This window comes from Rhinopithecus roxellana, chromosome 6 (genome assembly GCF_007565055.1).
Source record: "Rhinopithecus roxellana isolate Shanxi Qingling chromosome 6, ASM756505v1, whole genome shotgun sequence".
Lineage (NCBI taxonomy): Eukaryota > Metazoa > Chordata > Mammalia > Primates > Cercopithecidae > Rhinopithecus > Rhinopithecus roxellana.
In genome coordinates, this window is record NC_044554.1 from 80317521 (window position 1) to 80335089 (window position 17569).

At 43.3% G+C, this 17569-nt stretch overlaps 1 protein-coding gene across 3 annotated transcripts; it reads right to left on the reverse strand.

The window, feature by feature from the left end:
* Positions 1 to 289: 289 nt before the first annotated feature.
* On the reverse strand, positions 290 to 16593 carry LOC104671155 (histone H2A.V). 3 transcript variants are annotated; one of them, XM_010374580.2, is made up of 5 exons: positions 16389 to 16593; positions 11902 to 11979; positions 9518 to 9631; positions 3817 to 3946; positions 2526 to 2860 (listed from the first exon to the last, which is right to left on the reverse strand). In XM_010374580.2, the coding sequence occupies exons 1-5, from the start codon at positions 16389 to 16391 to the stop codon at positions 2799 to 2801; spliced, it is 387 nt and encodes a 128-aa protein (XP_010372882.1). In that variant the 5' UTR covers positions 16392 to 16593; the 3' UTR covers positions 2526 to 2798. The 3 variants fall into 3 exon arrangements, with proteins under 3 accessions (XP_010372883.1, XP_030788321.1, XP_010372882.1); XM_010374581.2 differs by lacking the exon at positions 9518 to 9631 and having other exon boundaries at positions 290 to 2860; positions 16389 to 16540; XM_030932461.1 differs by lacking the exon at positions 3817 to 3946 and having other exon boundaries at positions 290 to 2860; positions 16389 to 16540.
* Between the last annotated feature and the right edge of the window lie 976 nt (positions 16594 to 17569).

Consider the following 17569-nt stretch of genomic DNA (forward strand, 5'->3'; position numbering starts at 1 on the left):
TTATAGGATTCCAGCTAATAGATGCAGAAGGAATGACAAGATATCACCAGTTGGCAACCTCTAATAGAATCCCAGATCTGGGCAAATAACATTAATGATGGCTAAATCCATCAGGGGAAAAGCTGATAGAGAACTTTTATAATGAATGGAGTGGGCTGGCAGCATCCAAACCTACTATCAATCTTAATGTTACAAGATGAGAGCCATTATGTGCCGTGATGTGCTACAACAGGGAGCATATATCACCTATGAATTGTTTTTGTGAAAAAGCAAAACAGAACAACAAAAGCCCTCTAGATCTGTCAGTTTACAGAACATATAGGGGACAGAAAAGGTGTAAATGATCCCATTAGGATACATTCAGTAAAGTCCACTGAGGGACAATTCTATAGGATGAACAACTTAGTTTCTTCAAAAATTAAAAACAGGAAAGTTAAATCTATAGATTAGATTAACAAAATGCAAGATCTAGATCTGTGTCTGGATCTTGATTCAAACAAACCAACTGTTAAAAAAAAAACTTATGAGACAATCAGGAAGTTTGAATATTGACTGGTACTTGCCATCAAAAAATGTTTTAGCAGTCTTACACAATGGTATTGTGGTTATGTTCTAAAAAGTACCCTATCTTTAGAGTTATATTTGAATTATGTCTCTGATCACACAGACATGAAAATACTATGCCTGTAATGGGACTCAAACTGATCCCTGTGGGTTGGGGCAGGGGACAGGTGGGGATGCAGGTAAACAAGACTGACCACAGGACAGCTGTTGAAGTTAGAGGATGGGTACACGGGGCTTCATTCTGCTATTCTTTTTGTGTATTTGTGAAAATTTCCATAATAAAATGTTTAAAAAAAATGAGTTTGGAGAGCATTATACTATAAAACATTTAAAAATTTCCTTCTTTAATGAAGACTTGCAAGCAGAAAAATATAATTTTCTAAGGGCCTACTAGTACATTAACTCAAGTTTAACAGTTATTTAGGGCAGGGCATGGTGGCTTATGCCTGTAATCCCAGTACTTTGGAGGCCAAGTGGGGAGGATGGCTTGAGCCAGGAGTTCAATATCAACCTGGGCAACATAGGGAGACCTGTCTCTACATAAATAAAAAAAATTAGCCGGGTATGGTGGCATGTCCCTACGGTCCCAGCTCTTTGCAGGGCTGAGGTAAGAGTACTGCTTGGGCTTGAGAGGTGGAGGCTGCAGTGAGCCAGGATCATGCTACTACACTCCAACCTGGGCAACAGAGCAAGACCCTGTCTCAAAACAAAAAAAGTTTCTTGGAAACTGATAAATAAAAATAATTTTTAAAAGATTGTACAAATTACTGTTATTGCATTACTAAGAGACTACTAAAAGTTGGGATTTTATTTTTTTTTGAGACAGAGTCTCACTCTGTCACCCAGGCTGGAATGCAGTGGTGTGATCTTGGCTCACTGCAACCTCTGCCTCCTGGGTTCAAGTGATTTTTGTGCCTCAGTGTCCCAAGTAGTTGGGACTACAGGCATGTACCACCATGCCTGGCTAATTTCTGTATTTTTAGTAGAGACTTTTTTTTTGAGACCTAGTATCGCTCAGTTGCCAGGATGGAGTGCAGTAGTGCCGTCTCAGGTTACTGCAAGCTCCACCTCCCTGGTTCACGTCATTCTCCTGCCTCAGCCTCCCAAGTAGCTGGGACTACAAGCACGTGCCACCACACCCAGCTAATTTTATTTAATTTTTTTTAGTAGAGATGGGGTTTCACTGTGTTAGCCAGGATGGTCTCGATCTCCTGATCTTGTGATCCGCTCACCTCGGCCTCCCAAAACGCTGGGATTACAGGCATGAGCCACTGTGCCTGGCCGAGATAGTGTTTTACCATGTTGGTCAGGCTGGTCTCGAATTCCTGACCTCAAGTGATCCACCAGCCTCAGCCTCCCGAAGTGCTGGGATTACAGGCGTGAGCCACCATGCCTGGCCAAAAACTGGGATTTTAAACCAAAAGGAAAAACCTTTGATAAACTGAACATCAGGCTCTGAAGTCAGCCAGATCTAGGTTTGAATCATAGCTCTGTCATTTTCTATCTACTAGTTGAATGTTTTTTGGCATAGCACACAATTTCTGTGACCCTTAGACTCCACATCTATAATGTGGGGGGAATAAAATTTCTTAGTCAGTAGAGCACTCAGCAAAGGGCCTGGCACATGGTAAGTGCTCAGTATAGAATTCAAATAATTCCATTACCATTTCAGTCATAAATGCACACTTTTCCATAATCTAACATCTCTCAAATTGGGATGTCTCATAATTGATGGTGTATCATGATTTAATTGGCTGGTTTTTTTCCTAGTGGTTTGTAAAAAATGGTGCTACAGATCAATAGCATGTAAGAGTCAATATACCATGGTATCAATCATTGTAAAGCTGTATTCCCAATTTCTGTTCCAAGGTTACTCTGAATAACCAATCTGAGATTTAAAATATTTAAAGTCTGAGCAAAATATTTCTAATACATCATGAACAGAACAGTTTTGAGACAAATTAATTTTGTAAAAAATGGTTTATCAATTCCATTTTTGTATAAAACACGCGGGAGAAACCTAGCCAATCAACACACAACTGTCACCACATGAAAAGGTACTTTTATCAAACTTCGAGTCTAAGAACGTACAAATGTTTCTTTTATCATGTCTACAGTAATTGTCTATGCTTTTCCATTTAACTGTTGTTAAAAATTCCACATATCCCCATTATTTCCTCTGTCCCAGTTACAGTACAACGACAGGGAGGAAGAGGGTTGGTTAAAGCATCCCTCTAAGCAGTTTTCTGCTGTCCCTTCTTTCCAATCAGAGATTTGTGGATGTGAGGGATCACACCTAGAATGAAATTAAAAAAAGTTATTAAAAACTTTTAAAGTTTTTGCCTCAAGTAAGAAGTTAATTATACAAAAAATGAAATTAAGTCCCTTTTCATATTCTGATACTGTTAAACTATCTAAACCAATGGCTACCTCCCACGGGTCTGTGAACCCTTTAAAACTGTAGGTAAAATTGTGTGACTTTCCGTGCATTTTTCGAGAAGAGTAACCACGGTTTTTTTTTTTTTTTTTTTTTTTTTTTTGAGATAGTCTCGCTTTGTCGCCAACGCTGGGGTGCAGTGGTGTAATCTCAGCTCACTGCGACCTGGGTTCAAGTGATTCTTGTGCCTCCGCCTCCTGAGTAGCTGGGATTACAGGCATGCACCACCATGCCCAGCTAATTTTTGTATTTTTAGTAGAGACAGGGTTTCACCACATTGGCCAGGCTGGTCTTGAACTCCTGACCTCGGGTGATCCGCCTGCCTATCAGCCTCCCAAAGTGCTGAGATACAGGTGTGAGCCACCGCGCCCAGCTGTAACCATCGCTTTCATGATGTTCTCTGAGGGTTATCCAAATAAGATTAAGAACCACCAACTTACCTCTCACTTTCACTGATCCTGACCCACTTTTCAAGTGTATTTATTTCAACCCTTCCCAGTGTATGTTATGCGACTTCTCCAACTCATTTTTCAAACACAGTTAAAAAGGTATGGGAAATAAACATCAGGCTTTAAGTATCATATGAAATTTAGATAAAGAACTGGCTAAAATAAAAATAGCATTACATATGGGTATAAGGAGAAATATTTATTCAGATCATTATGAAAAGCTTAGAATTGTTATAGATTTAATATTTATGAAATTAAAGTTTATACGCTTTCTAGTTAACCAATCAAATATACTGTATTATTGATCTGAATGATATATTAGTCAGAAAGACCAGTAAGAATCAAGGCTTAAGTAGTAATACATACCACCCCCAGCTATGGTAGCCTTGATAAGAGAATCCAACTCTTCATCACCACGGATTGCAAGCTGCAAGTGACGCGGAGTGATACGCTTTACTTTGAGATCCTTAGAAGCATTACCTGCCAGCTCCAGCACCTACAAAGCATCCATGATTAGCATATCAAATGAAGGAGGTTGGATTCCAAATGAAGGATCACTTAGCATTTGTACATACAAAACGCACAAACAATACATAAACTGATAACACATTTTTCTTTTCCTTTTTTTTTTTGAGACTGTAATCTCACTCTATTACCCAGGCTGGAGGGCCAGGGGCGCAATCTCGGCTCACTGCAAGCTCTGCCTCCCGGGTTCGCGCCATTCTCCTGCCTTAGCCTCCTGAGTAGCTGGGACCACAGGTGCCCGCCAGCTAATTTTTTGTATTTTTAGTAGAGGCAGGTTTCACCATGTTAGCCAGGATGGTCTTGATCTCCTGAACTCCTCGTGATCCACCCGCCTCAGCCTCCCAAAGTGCTGGGATTACAACTGTAAGCTGCCACACCCAGCCAAAGTCACATATTTTAATAGATACTTGTAGTCCATTTTTGTACAACCCTTAATAGCCGAAATGCATTTCCTAATGCTTTTAAAAGTTTTCAAATGTATTTTTTAAATTTTTAAAAAATAGGCCGGGCGCGGTGGCTCAAGACTGTAATCCCAGCACTTTGGGAGGCCGAGACCGGTGGATCACAAGGTCAGGAGATCGAGACCACCCTGGCTAATACGGTGAAACCCCGTCTCTACTAAAGAATACAAAAAACTAGCCGGGCGACGAGGCGGGCGCCTGTAGTCCCAGCTACTTGGGAGGCGGAGGCAGGAGAATGGCGTAAACCCGGGAGGCGGAGCTTGCAGTGAGCTGAGATCCGGCCACCGCACTCCAGCCTAGGCGACAGAGCCAGACTCCATCTCAAAAAAAAAAATAGGCCGGGCGCGGTGGCTCAAGCCTGTAATCCCAGCACTTTGGGAGGCCGAGACGGGCGGATCACGAGGTCAGGAGATCGAGACCATCCTGGCTAACACGGTGAAACCCCGTCTCTACTAAAAAATACAAAAAACTAGCCGGGCGACGAGGCGGGCGCCTGTAGTCCCAGCTACTCGGGAGGCTGAGGCAGGAGAATGGCGGGAACCCGGGAGGCGGAGCTTGCAGTGAGCTGAGAGCCGGCCACTGCACTCCAGCCTGGGCGGCAGAGCAAGACTCCGTCTCAAAAAAAAATAAAAATAAAAAATAAAAAAATAAATAAATAAAATAAAATAAAATAAAATAAAAAAATAAAAGAGATGGGACCTCACTATGTTGCCAGGGCTGGTGTCAAACCCTTGGCCTCAAGTGATCCTCCTACTTCAGCCTCTCAAAGTGCTGGGAATACAGGTGTGGGCCATCGCACTCAACCTAAAATATAATTTAAAATAATTTCTTTTTTTTGAGATGAAGTCTTGCTGTGTTGCCCAGGCTGGAGTGCAATGGCGTGATCTCAGCTCACTGCAACCACTGCCTCCTGGGTTCAAATGATTCTCCTGCCTCAGCCTCTGAAGCAGCTGGGACTACAGGCGCCTGCCACCATGCCCGGGTAATTGTGTATTTTTAGTAGAGATGGGGTTTTGGCTGGGTGCAGTGGCTCACGCCTGTAATCTCCGCACTTTGGGAGGCTGAGATGGACAGATCATGAAGTCAGGAGATCGAGACCATCCTGGCTAACACAGTGAAACCCCATCTCTACTAAAAACACAAAAAAATCAGCCAGGCGTGGTGGCAGGTACCTGTAGTCCCAGCTACTCAGGAGGCTGAAGCAGGAGAATGGCGTGAACCCAGGAGGCAGAGCTTGCAGTGAGCTGAGATGGCGCCACTGCACTCCAGCCTGGAAGACAGAGACTCCTTCTAAAAAAAAAAAAAAAAACACCAGACACAGGATTTCACCATATTGGCTAGGCTGGTCTCAAACTCCTGACCTTGTGATCTGCCTGCCTCAGCCTCTCAAAGTGTTGGGATTACAGATGTGAGCCATTGTGCCAGGCCACCTCTTCATTTTAAATAGAGCAGTGTTCGGTAGACATGAGAATCAACTGAACTTTAAAAATACAAAAATCAACCGGGTGTGGTGGCACACCCCTGTAATCCCAGCTACTCGGGAGGCTGAGGCAGGAGAGTTGTTAAACCCGGGAGGTGGAGGTTGCAGGAGCTGAGATCGTGCCATTGAACTCCAGCCTGGGCGACAGAGCAAGACTCCATTAAAAAAAAAAAAAAAAAGTTGACTGCACCCACACAGTCATTGTCCAATCTTGACCTAAATTGTTTTTTTTTTGTTTGTCTGTTTTGAGACGGAGTCTTGCTTTGTCACCCAGGCTGGAGGGCAGTGGCGCGATCTCAGCTCACCACAAGCTCCGCCTCCCGGGTTCACGCCATTCTCCTGCCTCAGCCTCCCGAGAAGCTGGGATTACAGGCGCCTGCTACCACTCCGGCTAATTTTTTTTTGCATTTTTAGTAGAGACGGGGTTTCGCCACATTAGCCAGGATGGTCTCAATCTCCTGACCTCATGATCCGCCAGCCTTGGCCTCCCAAAGTGCTGGGATTACAGGTGTGAGCCACTGTGCCCAGCCTGTTTTTTTTTTTTTTAAGACATGGTCTCACTGCCAGGCAGACTGGAGTGCAGTGGTGCAATACATGGCTCACTGCAGCCTCAACCTCCTGGGCTCAGGTAATCCTCCCACCTCAGCCTCTCCAGTAGCTGGGACTATAGGTGCATACTATCACATCTGGTTAATTTTTTGTATTTTTTTGTAGAGACAGGGTTTTGCCATGTTGTCCAGGCTGGTCTGGAAGTCCTGGACTCAAATGGTCTGCCTGCCTTGACCTCCCAAAGTGCTGAGATTACAGGCATGACCCACTGTGTTAACTTTAAACATTTTCACCAAAGTTCCCAAAGATTAAAAAAAGGGGTGCTTAGAAGGGGCTTGAACCTTGTGAACCAGAATGCTGAATATAAGCCACCACACCCAGCCAAAGTCATATATTTTAATATATCCACGTGGTCTATTTCTGCACAACCCTTAATAGCTGAAATTTCTTTCTTTTTTATTTTTATTTTTTTTGAGATGGAGTCTCGCTCTGTCGCCAGGCTGGAGTGCAGTGGCGTGATCTCGGCTCACTGCAACCTCTGCCTTCTGGATTCAGGCGATTCTCCTGCCTCAGCCTCCTGAGTAGCTGGGACTATATACAGGTGCCCGCCACCATGCCCAGCTAGTTTCTGTATTTTTAGTAGAGATAGGGTTTCACCATGTTGGCCAGAATGGTCTCGATCTCTTGACCTCATGATCCGCCACCTCAGCCTCCCAAAGTGTTGGGATTACAGGCGTGGGCCACAGTGCCCAGCTATGAAATTTCTTAACGCTTTTAGAAAAGTTTAAAAATGTATTTTAAATTAAAATTTAAAAATTTAAAAAAATACAAGAGGCCAGGTGGTCTCTTTTAATAGAAGGTGGCTCATGTCTGTAATCCCAGCACTTTGGGAGGCTGAGGCGGGCAGATCACTTGAGGTCAGGAGTTTGAGATCAGCCTGGCTAACATGGCAAAACCTTGTCTCTACAAGAAAATAACAAAAATTAGCCGGGTGTGGTGATGCATACCGCTAGCCCTAGCTACTCCGGAGGCTGAGGTGGGAGAACTGCTGGAACCCAGAAGGCAGAGGTTGCAATGTGCAGAGATCATGCCACTGCATTTCAGCCTGGGAGACAGAGAGAGACCCTGTCTCCAAACAAACAAACAAACAAACAAGAAAACCCCAAAAAACAAAACACCTCTTAATCATGACATAGCTAAGTTGAAACTATCCATAATATCCATAATTCAATGTTAAATCCCCAGTGGGACACAGATGACTTGGTGAGATTAATGAAAAAATGACAGCAATGATAACTGACATACAGATTAAAAGCTAAATTCCTCAGCCTAGCTCCCAATCACATCTTCCCCAAGTTAAGACCCTTCTGTTTCTACCAGAATCAGTGTGTCTACCACTTGGCCTACTTGTTACTCAAACTACTTCCCCAGCCTGGAATGTAGGTGAAGTTTCATGACTTCCCAATGGATTTTTTTTTTAGGAGGAATAGGGATGGGGAAAGTGGTGGTCTACGACCCAAGAATTAAGAACTCTTGCCCAATTAACTTGTCTTCCTGAAATTTCAAACTAAGTAAGATACAGCAATTTTGTATGTATAATCCTGCGGAGAACCAGAAGAACAGATTGAGTCTTTTACTTCTAATATCATATTTGTGATTTTTATGTATCATCACACTGGAAAAACTTTACATCACCGCAAATCTTCATAAACTAAAACATTATGCTGTAACTTCACAAATACTTCTACTGATTATATGCATACTTCAAAGTTCACTAGCGTATGGTGGCTTATGTCTGTAATCCCAGCACCTTGGGAGGACCACTTGAGGCTAGGAGTTGGAAACCAGTCTGGGCAACACAGGGAGCCCCCAACTCCACAAAAAATAAAAATAAAAAATTAGCAACTGGTGTGGTGGCTCACACCTGTAATCTCAGCACTTTGGGAGGCTGAGATGGGTGGATCACCTGAGGTCAGGAATTCAAGACTGACCTGGCCAACATGGTGAAACCCTGTCTCCACTAACAAGACAAAGATTAGCCGGGTGTGGTGGCGGGTACCTGTAATCCCAGTTACTGGGGAGGCTGAGGCAGGAGAATTGCTTGAACCCAAGAGGTGGAGGTTGCAGTGAGTCAAGATTGCGCCACTGCACTCCACCTGGGGTACAGAGCAAGACCCTGTCTCAAAAAAAAAAAAAAAAAAATTAGCCAGGTGTGGTGGCACAAACCTGAAGTCACACTTACTAGGGAGGCTGAGGCAGGAGGATCCCTTGAACCCAGGAGGTTTGAGGTTGGAATGAGCTATGATCATGCCACTGTACTCCAGCCTAGGTGACACAGTGAGACCCAGTCTCAACATAAATAAATGAAAATAAAAGATAAGAGATTGCTGGCCTTTGCTTAACTTTAAAAATTTTTTTTACTTTGAGATAGGGTCTTGCTCTGTCACACAGCCTAGTCTGGAACTCCAGGACTCAAGTGTACAATCTACCTGCTTCAGCCTCCCAAAGTGTTGGCATTACAGGCATGAATCACCGCGCCCAGTCCCTTGCTTAGCTTTAAAAACAAGTACACCAAGGTTCTTTTACATTAGTGTTGGGTAATAGCTGACAAGATGCATCTCAAACTGTGCTGTTAAAGAAACCAATGAGGCCAGATGTGGTGGCTCAAGCCTGTAATTCCAGCACTTTGGGAGGCCGAGGCAGGTGGATCACCTGAGGTCAGGAGTTTGAGACCAGTGTGGCCAATATGGTGAAACCCTGTCTCAACTAAGAATACAAAAATTAGCTGGGCACGGTGGTGCACACCTGTAGTCCTAGCTACCTGGGAGGCTGAGGTGGCAGAATTGCTTGAATCCGGGAGGCAGAGGTTGCAGTGAGCCGAGACTGGCCATTGCACTCCAGCCTGGGAAACAAGAGTGAAACTCTATCTCCAAAAAAACAAAAAAGCCCCAATGAGCATAATATGTCTTTTTTCAAATATATTCCATGGGTTTATGTCACTTAGACTAGTGCACCTTCTGGACTGCCATATACAAGACATTCCTGTACAAACCTCTGCAGTGAGGTACTCCAGAATCGCAGCACTGTACACGGCAGCAGTGGCACCCACCCTTCCATGGCTTGTGGTGCGAGTCTTCAAGTGTCTGTGGATGCGGCCCACAGGAAACTAAAAGAGAGATGTCTTAGTGGGAAGCACTGCAGAGTCTTAACATTGCACTGACTGTAATCAAAGGCTGAACAATGTGAGTAACCATGAAATAATAAAAAACTTGATCACACATATCAGAAGTCAAACCTATTAGGCAATTAACAGTTCCCAGGGCCTGTGTCTATGTTCTGGTAATCAGTCCAAAATCTTTAACCTCTGCATAATATGGAGAATATCACTCTAAAATGAAGAAAAACCATGCAGGGCTATCATCAACTATACATTCAACATGACCCATGGATCAAATTCCTGTCTAGTTAATCTCTTCACATAAAAGGCACATGCAACTTTGAACCTCCAATACCTTCCTCAGATCTTATTAAATGTTCTTTCTTCAGTTTCAAGAGGTGATCTGATAGTTAAGAAAAATCAATACTATTATCTCATTGTGATTCTACTTTCTGAAAAAGAGGGTACTTTTCTCATTTCAGAGTATCCTAATCCCACTTGTCTGCGCCCTTTATTATTTTTTTTTACTGAGATAGAGTCTCACTCTGTCGCCCAGGCTGGAGTGTAGTGGCGCCATCTTGGCTCACTGCAACCTCCGCCTCCTGGGTTTCAAGCGATTCTCCTGCCTCAGCCTCCTGAGTAGGTGGGATTATAGGCACGCCAGGAAGCCTGTCTGTTTTGTATTTTTAGTAGAGATGGGGTTTTGCGTGATCTGCCCACCTTGGCCTCCCAAAGTGCTGGGATTACAGGCATGAGCCACTGCGCCCGGCCTGTCTGTGCCCTTTCTTACAGGCCTACCTCACCCCTTCACTGTTCCATTATTTCAACAGCTACAATTACTTCCTTTCCGCTGGTTCCTTTCCTTCTACAGACTTTACTGAAAACTTCACAATCCATGAAAACTGCTTCCAGTTACAGTCTAGAAAGTCTCTTTCCAAAGACTGAATTTAAAAAACAAATCCTGAAACCCTTACTTTCTTGTCACCCATTTTTTCTAACCCTAACTTGGTTTCTGTTAAACAGTACTTTTGAAGGCCAGCAGTGACATTTTACTTCCTTAATAAACACAAGCAATCTTTTTTTTTTGCATTTATACTTCGTCTCTAAGTGACCAAAAGCTTCTTAAGAGCAAGATTTATGTCTTCTTTTCCTTTGTATCCTTAGTAACCACTATGTTGTCTGGCATACAGTAGGCCCTCAAAAACATTTCTTCTTAGACTTCAGAGTTCTCATACCAACCCTGACTACTCCTCAGCCTTTTCTTAAAAGTTTTTGAGGGGTCCTCCAATGTCCTTGTGCTCCTTTCTCATTCTCTTAGGTTAGGGAACTCATCCATAACATAAACTATCAATTTTACATAAATGATCTCAAATTCCTAATTCTATCACCTCTCTTAGAAAGCTGAACTCACGTTTCCAACTTCTGGACATTTTCACATGGATGTTTTAGTAAACTTCAAAATGATTCCATTTAAATTTACTCATAACTTGATCCTATTACAAACTCCTCTGTTCCTTAGGTTCTAAGCCTTAGAGAAACTTCTGACTTCCTCTCAACCTTATACTGCTTCACCTATTTTCTGCACACACATGATTTCTACTGCTTCCCATTCAAGTACGTTACTTTATTCCTAAATCACTGCAATAATCTTCATTGGCCTTCCATTTTCTACTTCAAATTAAGTATGCCTTAAAATAAATTCTAATTTAGGAATATACATGGAAACCTAAAATACAGAATGTGCACATCAATATAAACTCCCATCCCCCTTCTTTCGGTATCATCTGGATCATGTTGTCCTCTTGCTTAAACTCTCAATGGCTAACCACTGCCAAAAGGATAACAATTTACAGTTTGGCCTTCCAAGTTTCCTGATTAAAAGTATTTCTCGGCCAGGCACAGTGGCTCACGCCTGTAATCCCAGCACTCTGGGAGGCTGAGGCGGGTGGATCACAAGGTCAAGAGATTGAGACCATCCTGGCCAACATGGTGAAACCCCGTCTCTACTAAAAATACAAAAACTAGCTGGGCATGGTGGTGCGCACCTGTAGTCCCAGCCACGCAGGAGGCTGAGGCAGGAGAATCGCTTGAATCCAGGAGGCAGAGGTTGCAGTGAGCCGAGATTGCGCCACTGCACTCCAACCTGGTGACAGAGCGAGACTCTGCCTCAAAAAAAAAGTTTGTAGTAATACAAGTAGATTTCTGTAATCGATGAAACATAGGTCATAAATTACAACAGTAAAGAAAATAGTAATGTAATGACAGCATGGATTCATTACCTGTAGCCCAGCTCTCTGTGAGCGAGATACTGCCTTAGCCTTGGCCTTCCCACTGTCCTTTCCAGCTTTGCCTCCAGCCTAAATGCAAAAAAAAATTTTTGAATGAAAAGAGTTGAAAATACTACTTCAAAAATATTCTGGAAACAGAATTTCTTCTACTTTTACTTTAGGTAGTTAAAAATATGTAGGTGATCCCCTTCCTCATATACATGGGATTCTATCACCTTTTATAATTTCTATCAAAGAAGTCAAACCTTAAACGCTTATTGAAAATATGAGATTTTTCTTTTCTCTTTTTTTTTGAGATGGAGTCTAGCTCCGTTGCCCAGGTTGGAGTGCAGTGGGGCAATCTTGGCTCACTGCAAACTCCGCCTCCCAGGCTCAAGTTATTCTCCGGCCTCAGGCTCCTGAGTAGCTGAGATTACAGGTGCGCACCACCACACACAGCTAATTTTTGTATTTTTAGTACAGATGGGGTTTCACCATGTTGGCTAGGCTGGTCTTGAACTCCTGACCTCAAGTGATCCACCCACCTTAGCCTCCCAAAGTGCTGGGATTACAGGCATGAGCCACAGTGCCAGGCTGAAAAATATGAGATTTCTAAAAACTAACATATTTATCAATTTCCAGATTGAAGAATCTTGCAAGTCAATATAACTTTTATGCATACATGAAATATTTCACAATTTTTATCAATGTCAATGTAACATATATTACTTCCACAGAAATATTTAGACCTCTCAGAAAAATAAAGTATATTCCAAGAAAAAAAAACCTTCAAAAATAAAACACAGAATTGTCATATAGTCTAGCAATTCCACTTCTAGGTATACACCCAAAAATTGAAAGCAAGGATTCAAACAAATACTTGTACACACATGTTCACAAAAGCTTTATTCAGAATAGCCAAAAGGTGGAAACAATCTTGAGTGTCCAACGATGGATGAACAAAATGATATACATATAATGGGATAGTATTCAGCTTTAAAAAGGAAATTCTGACACAAGCTACAACATAAATGGGCCTTGAGGACATTATGCTAAGGAAAATAAGACAGTTACAAAAAAGACAAATATCGTATGATTCTACTTATGAGATTCCTAAAATAGTAAAGTTCATAGTCAGCAGATTTGTGGTTGCCAGGGGTAGGTGCTTCCTGGGTTCAAGTGATTCTCCTGCCTCAGCCTCCTAAGTAGCTGGTAGTACAGGTGTGCGCCACCACACCCTGCTAATTTTTGTATTTTTAGTACCAACAAGGCTTCCACACGTTGGCCAGGCTGGTCTTGAACTCCTGACCTCAAGCGATCTGCCTGCCTTGCCCTCCCAAAGTACTGGGATTACAGACATAAGCCACCGCACCTGGCCGAGTTACTGTTGAATGGGTAGAGTTTCCACTTGGGAAGATGAAAAAGTTTGAGACAGATGGCAGTGATGGTTGCACACTATAAATGTACTTAATGCCACTGAACTGTACGCTTAAAAAAAAACCTATTTCTGCATGAAAAAGGTAAAGTATGTGCAAATGTAATGAGCTATTAAGTAAATATGGGGTATTATAAAGTATGTGTGTACACACATATTTCTAGAAGGTGACACTATAAATTAGAAATGCTTTTTGCCTCTAGGGAGGAAATACTAAGGGTCTGACTTAAGAAGAAAACTAATTTTCTCTCATATATTTTGTTTTTACCATTTAAATAGATTATTTCTTTACTGTTAAATCAGTTTACAGGATTGGCTGTTTGAGGGGCTATACTTTCAAAATAGATGGTAAGTTTCAAAATGGCATATCCCCTTTGTAGCTAACCCTTTCCTTGAAGATTTTTTAAAGCTAAAAATTACCCCTGTATACTTCCTCTAATTGCATGTCTAAGTGAATTAAGTGCGTCACCCAAGATAATATGGAAGAAAAACAGTAAAACCTTGGCAGGTATTAGAAACAGGAAAAATAAAAATCTAAGAACTAATTCATATTCACTCTCTTACATTAGGTAATTCAGCAAGAGACTGATTAAAATTTATCAGTAAGAACTGAGATGCTCTTGATTTCTACCAGAATGCCTCATATGTTTCAATAATTTTGACTATGTTGTTATATAAGAAAAATATAATTTTTGGATTTTTGAGGTCGGCTCCACTAACAAGACAGGTCTTACTTCTCAAATAAAAAACCTTTTTTATCTCTATTTGCCTAATATATAACACTTAAAAACCTCTCAACCGGCATCTAAAATTATAACCACTGTCTTCCTATGACTGGATTGGAAAAAATAAGAACTAGTCACTAATGAGAAGCCAACAACTACAAAACTCCCCAGGCTCCGCAGGTCATGTAATAACTACTCTGCTTAAGCAATCTTATCCTCACTGTTTCAGATACGTCATCATTTGCTGTTCTTTCTGCTTTTTAAAGAAATAGATATATAGTCAGATTTTAAAAGCCTCAATACATTAAATGACTAGTTCCAACATTTAGAGACTCTCGATACAATTCTCATACTTAACAAAAGAAAACTTTCATGGTATCAAACTTATCTGAATATAAAATTATATAATAAATGGATAATTACTTTCTTTCCGATATCCCCTCAAACTGTATATATAGCCTCCCTGCTTTGAACATTCATTTTAATTGGTGCTTGAGAAACCAAATATAATTTTTTTATTCCAAGAATTGACATCATATTAACCCGAGTTAAGGTTGCTGATTTTTAAAAATTACACACACACACACACACGAGGAAGAGGGAGTTCATTTCACTTGGATAAATTTGCAAACTGGATACTAAGACACTTTCACGTCAGTTTTAACAGACATCTGCTTACTTCCTTTCAGGTTTAAAATCTATCAAGAACGACGACTCAATGTCTCCTGCATTTTTAGCTTATGTTAATACTTATGTATTTTTAGCTACTGGTAAGTGGATATAAAACATATAGCGTATCACTAGAGACTGAAAAATATCTAAGAAACTAGAATCGGCCGGGCGCGGTGGTTCACGCCTGTAATCCCAGCACTTTGTAAGGCCGAGGCGGGCGGTTCACGAGGTCAAGAAATCGAGACCATCCTGGCCAACATGGTGAAACCCAATCTCTACTAAAAATACAAAAAATTAGCTGGGCGTGGTGATGCACACCTGTAGTCCCAGCTACTCGGGAGGCTGAGGCAGGAGAATCGCTTGAACCCGGGAGATGGAGGTTGCAGTGAGCCAAGATCGCGCCACTGCACTCCAGCCTGGCGACAGAGTGAGACTCCGTCTCAAAACAAACAAAAAACGAGAATCATGAAAATCATCTGAGCAAATTCTTTTACAGATTAGATATAGGCTGTACCTCAGTTTGTTAAAGTACAGTACTTTACAATAACAATAAACTATAAGTTAGACGTTGGAAGCAATTATCCCTAAAGTCTATTCCAGCTATAAGATTTGGGTATTTTACAATAACCAAACATTTTGTCCTCTCGACTGGCCAATCTGTTCATAGTTAGGTGTTAAGTCTATTAAATACCATATCTGACACATCAAGCACAAATCATCTAATATTATCTGCAGTATGAGAAATGACAGCCTGGTGTTAACTTTTAAGCAGGTAGCTCCCGTTGAAGTAACCTTTCAGCAGAATGCTTAAAGCACGAATACCGGCAAAAATAAGATTCCATAATAACAGTCTTACTATTTTTATACAATCTTTGATGCAACTCAGAGCGTATCCTTTAGCACTTTCTCCTTTCCCTCAACTTTAAAATGGGGCTGAAGTTCTATTCACTTTCATTTTTTTAAAGCCACACTTTTCTTATCTAGATCTGAATTTCAGAATGAAAAGATGAATGCTTTAAGACTGAAAATTCATAGCAAGGGCAAAGGAAAGTACCGTTTTATAATGAAAACCGCAAACTGCATGGGGGTCAGAAGATAACCGGCGTTCATTTCAAACCTGTGCAATCACCTAGAACAAATCGTGCGGTTCTGGTCTATAAAACCATTCTTTGTAGCTCAAAAGACCACAAATACAAGCACCCTTTCGCAGAAACCCTCAAATTGACTGCCAGAGAGATTACGTAACCAAACATCGCCAAAGACTTATCTAACTTGTATAGCGGCAGCCTATTTGACCTCATTCATACAGAGGAGCGATCACATTAAGATCCGGCACTTGTTTCTACATTTCCAAGCCGGATTCTGGCGTCCTCCTCCTTCTAAGACGGGCGGTGCAGCGTCACCAGCGTTGGGACAGACCTGTCCGGCTCGGAACAGACTTCGCGCTCTACCCGGCCAGGCCCAGCTCTCACCCGGGTACCCGTGTCGGGCTCCGCAGCCGGGATATGGCGCCCCCCGGCGGGTGGCGAGGGGCTCAGCCGGACGAAGCCCCGACACCCGCAAACTCCCGACTCCACAGGTAGCGGCGCCGACGCCGGGGCCTCAGCGCTCTGCTCCCCCGGCCCTGTCCTAGGCCCCGTGCCCCCGACCCACTCGGCCGCCCTTACCATGTTCTCAGCGCCGACTCTGCCTCCGCTCGGCCGCGAGCCCTCCCGCTGACGACCCGCGCCGCAGCCGCCGCTCTCGCAGCACCGACCGCTGCCGCCGGAGCCGGACAATACCCCGTGCCCGCCTCGCGCTGCTGCGGCCAATGCCCGCTTGTCTTGCTGGTTCGAACCCCAGCTGCTGTTCAATCGCGCGCCTCCTTCTAGCCAGACCCCGCCCCCCGGCACCGCCTACCTAACGGCTGTTTGTTTTTGCACACGGCACGCGGAGGCGGGGCTTCCAGCCCCAATAGCGACGCCCTCTCCGCCTTTCACCAGGCACCCAAGCCTGACGAACAGAAAAGCAAACCAATGAGATTGGACGCGTAGCAGACGAAAGCCAATGAAAATATCGCCCGCGAGCAAGGGAGGCGGGCCACTGAGAAGGACAGCAAAATTAGCTAATGAGGTGAAGCGATTGCAGGCGCTCTGGCTTTCCCGCCCATTCGCGGCGTTGGTTTTCCCGCTTCTGAGACTTGTTTGGGGAGGTAAAGACTTTTGGACGTGCTTCCCCTGGTGGGTTTTCACAAAGACTGTGAGGATTTATTCGTCTTAGGACGTGTGGATCAGGAGGGCGCTGGGTTTCAAGGTTAGGCAGCCCTCATGCTCAGCCGTTATTCTGGGGAACTGGCTCCCCTGACGTCCTCTCAGCGCGGACCCTGGCAAGGTCCGCGGCAGACTGAGGCGGGAGAATCGCTTGAACCCGGGAGGCGGAGGTTGCAGTGAGCCGAGATCGCGCCACTGCACCCCAGCTGGGCGACACATCGTCTCAAAAAAAAAAAAAAAAAGCTATCAATTGGCTACCTATTGTTATTTGTATGATAAATTCTTTTTCCTTTTTAAGAGACGGAGTCCTGGGACTACAGGCGCGCGCCCCAATGCCCAGCTAATTTTTGTATGTTTAATAGAGATGGGGTTTCCCTGTGTTGGTCAGGCTGGTCTCGAACTCCTGACCTCAGGTGATCCGCCCGCCTCTGCCTCCTAAAGTGCTGGCATTACAGGCGTGAGCCACCGCGCCCGCAGTGTATTACAAATTCTAAGAATAGGAAGATAATGGGGCCGGCTTGGTGGCGCGGACCTGTAGCCTCTGCTACTTTCAAGACTGAGACAGGAGGATCTCTTGAGCCCAGGAGGTCGAGGCTGCA